At 40.2% G+C, this 2,910-nt stretch overlaps 1 protein-coding gene across 1 annotated transcript; it reads left to right on the top strand.

Annotated features, from left to right (window-relative positions):
- The first annotated feature begins 1,250 nt into the window (after nucleotides 1-1,250).
- Nucleotides 1,251-1,867, top strand: LOC127761491 (mitochondrial import receptor subunit TOM9-2-like). The gene has a single exon (XM_052285788.1). It carries the CDS (start codon nucleotides 1,311-1,313, stop codon nucleotides 1,596-1,598), a length of 288 nt encoding a protein of 95 aa, XP_052141748.1. The 5' UTR covers nucleotides 1,251-1,310; the 3' UTR covers nucleotides 1,599-1,867.
- The last annotated feature ends 1,043 nt before the right edge of the window (nucleotides 1,868-2,910 follow it).

Here is a 2,910-nt window from a genome sequence, read left to right on the forward strand (position 1 = left end):
CATTGCCATCTCTAGTGGAAGGAGAAGAGGGATGAAGACTTAAGAAAAAGAGTCCTTACGTTGTGGAAACAAGTTTGTCAGGATCGGAATACTAGGAGTATCGTTTTGCTCAAAGTATTATCGTATCCTAGTATTGGGATACTATGAGATTTTCTTTTTTTTAAGTTTAATTAATATTTATATTAATCACATATAGCCATTATATATAAAAAAATATAGTAATAATATATGTCATACAAATATAGATATTTATCAAGAGAAACCACGTTGGCTTTAATATATTTAACTGATTTATATATAAACTTGAGCATATTTATTTACATTTTTTCAAACCATCTTATTTTAAATAATATTTTGTAGTATCGTAGAGATCGTAGAATCAGGATACCACCTAAGATTTCGTAGGATGGTGTAGTAATAAATAGTAGGATCGAGCTACTATGAAAATTATGATACTAGGTAGGATCGGTATCATTTTGGCTTAGTAGGATCGTACTATCGTAAGATACTAGGGTACCAATCAGAATACTAATAACTTTGTGTGGAAGTACTATCTTTTGCATGCAGGTCTCCTAGCTATCCATCGGCGAAAATAAAAATATTTTATAGGCAGGCCACGATTTTTGCATTCGGATCTTGTCTCCCTCGGGACCGATAGTATTGGATATGTTACTGTCCGTGTTGAAAACCATTTCTATAGCAGTGATTGCCTGTTGGCGTAAACCTCTAGGGATGTACGGAGTACATAGCAAAAGGGAAAAACAAACAATGAATAAGAATAATAATTATATGTAACATGAATAAGAATAGTGATTATATATAAGAATATAAAATACTATTTGGATATCCCATTCCAACGCCATTGCCCTCCGTCCTAAAATATAAGTATTTTTTTTGATATCGATACAGTCTTCAAGGTACTACTTTGACCAACAATATCTATAAGAATAAAATATTTTAAATAAAAATAGTTGCATATTATAATAGTTTGATTAATGATAAATTAAGTAACATCAATTTTATATGATATATATATTTTTATTTTTTTACTATTAATAGTCAAAATTAAAAATTGTTAACTTGCCACTATGCTAAAAATGCTTATATTTTGGGACGGATGGAGTAGTTAATAGGAGTAATTAAATTGAGAAATTATGATGGAGGACGAATATGGGCTGTCATAGGCCTTCTTTCTGCGCGCTAAGGCCCACACGGCCCACCTAGTATCGGAAAATAAGAAGGCAGGCCAAGGCCTCCACCCTCCATCGGATCGGAAAGGAAACCCTAAGCGAAGCGGAGGTGAGAAAGCAATGGCGTCCCTGAGCAAGCGCGGCGGCGGCGGCGGCGGCGGCGAGGGGGAGGGCATCCTGGCCTCCTTCTCCCGGTCTTCGGTGGCGGCGCATGGGCGCGAGGCGGCGACCATGGCGAAGAAGCTGCTGCGGAGCACGGGGAAGGCGGCCTGGATCGCGGGGACCACCTTCCTCGTCCTCGTCGTCCCGCTCATCATCGAGATGGACCGCGAGCAGCAGCTCAACGACCTCGAGCTCCAGCAGCAGGCGCTCCTCGGCGGGCCGCCACCGCCCGCGCCTCTCAAATGATCCATCCGTCCATCCTTAGCTTCTACTGCTGCCTACCTATGTCGTCGTCGTCGTCGTCTTAGTCTTTTTCTTCTTTTCTTCTTCTCTTAGTGTACACTGCTGCTACTAGTGTTTTTGCCTGTCTAGTCGGACAAATCAAAACTTTCTTGTTTTCATCATCGATCTATGCTATGCTGCTCTGATGAGATGTCGCTTTTTCTTTCCTGCTGCTACTTTATTTTCACGCTCATCTTATCATGCCGAATAAATCGATCGGTTACTATATTTCATTCTGTGCGATTCCTGTGCCGTTTATTCTTTCTCGTCATATGCTGTTGTGATGAGATTTCAATTTGCATCACCAGCAGGGTTACTCTTTTTCTTTTATGGATTGACATCTCCATGTTTATGAACAACAGTTAGTATAATAATTAAGGTTTTTTTAAAAAAGAAAAAACATTATAGTCTGTAATAAAAAAGAGAACATTGTACTCCAGTTTCTAATGTTGGATCACAAATGGGAACTTAAGAGGATGATTTCTTATTCATAAGAGTAAGACTCGAGCAATGCATATGTCGGTTTGTTACGCCCCCAAAACTTTGGGAAACAGTCATGTGTGTGAAGGTAACCAAACATTTTGATACAAACAGCACTACTTTATTGCATTTTGATACAATCAACACTGGAGTACTTTTTATTGGGTACTCCTACTTCCTCCAAATAAGTGCACTAGGGTTTATATGAAGTAAAACCATAATAATTCGTCCATAATAATTGTATTCCTTCTGTCACATCAGAAGAATGGGAGAGCAACTGAGCAGAGCACTAGCAGAGCAAGTAAGCTATTCTCTCAACTCTCATCCTTATTCATCCTTTTTTTTTCTGAAGTAAAGCAGTTTCTAACTTGTATATGGCCATAAATTAGAGATTTGGTGTTTGTTGTTATTGGATGCACAACTATTTACTATAATATTTTTTTAGAACTATACATGGCGCTATACTCAAAACAAAGTTGGGAACCCCTCTCATTTTACTCTAGCTCTGCCCCTGGCTCCTGTGGTGCACCGCCGTTGCAGTCAACATGTTTCGGGGGCTCATGGCTGAGGCCTTCTGAGTGCTTCGCAAGCTCAAGCTGCCCGGCTCATGGCCGAGGCCTTCTGAGTGCTTCGCAAGCTCAAGCTGCCCGTCTCTGGGTATGGGATGAATATTACGTTGGTCGAGGTAGGACCTGTGGTGACTGGTGAGGGAGGTTGTGCCGTGGCAGCGGCAATGCTGGGGCTGACTGAGGTAAGTTTCTGTTTGTCCCTATCTCCAACTTGGTGTTGAAAAAGA

This window comes from Oryza glaberrima, chromosome 2 (assembly GCF_000147395.1).
Source record: "Oryza glaberrima chromosome 2, OglaRS2, whole genome shotgun sequence".
In the NCBI taxonomy this organism is placed as follows: Eukaryota; Viridiplantae; Streptophyta; class Magnoliopsida; order Poales; family Poaceae; genus Oryza; species Oryza glaberrima.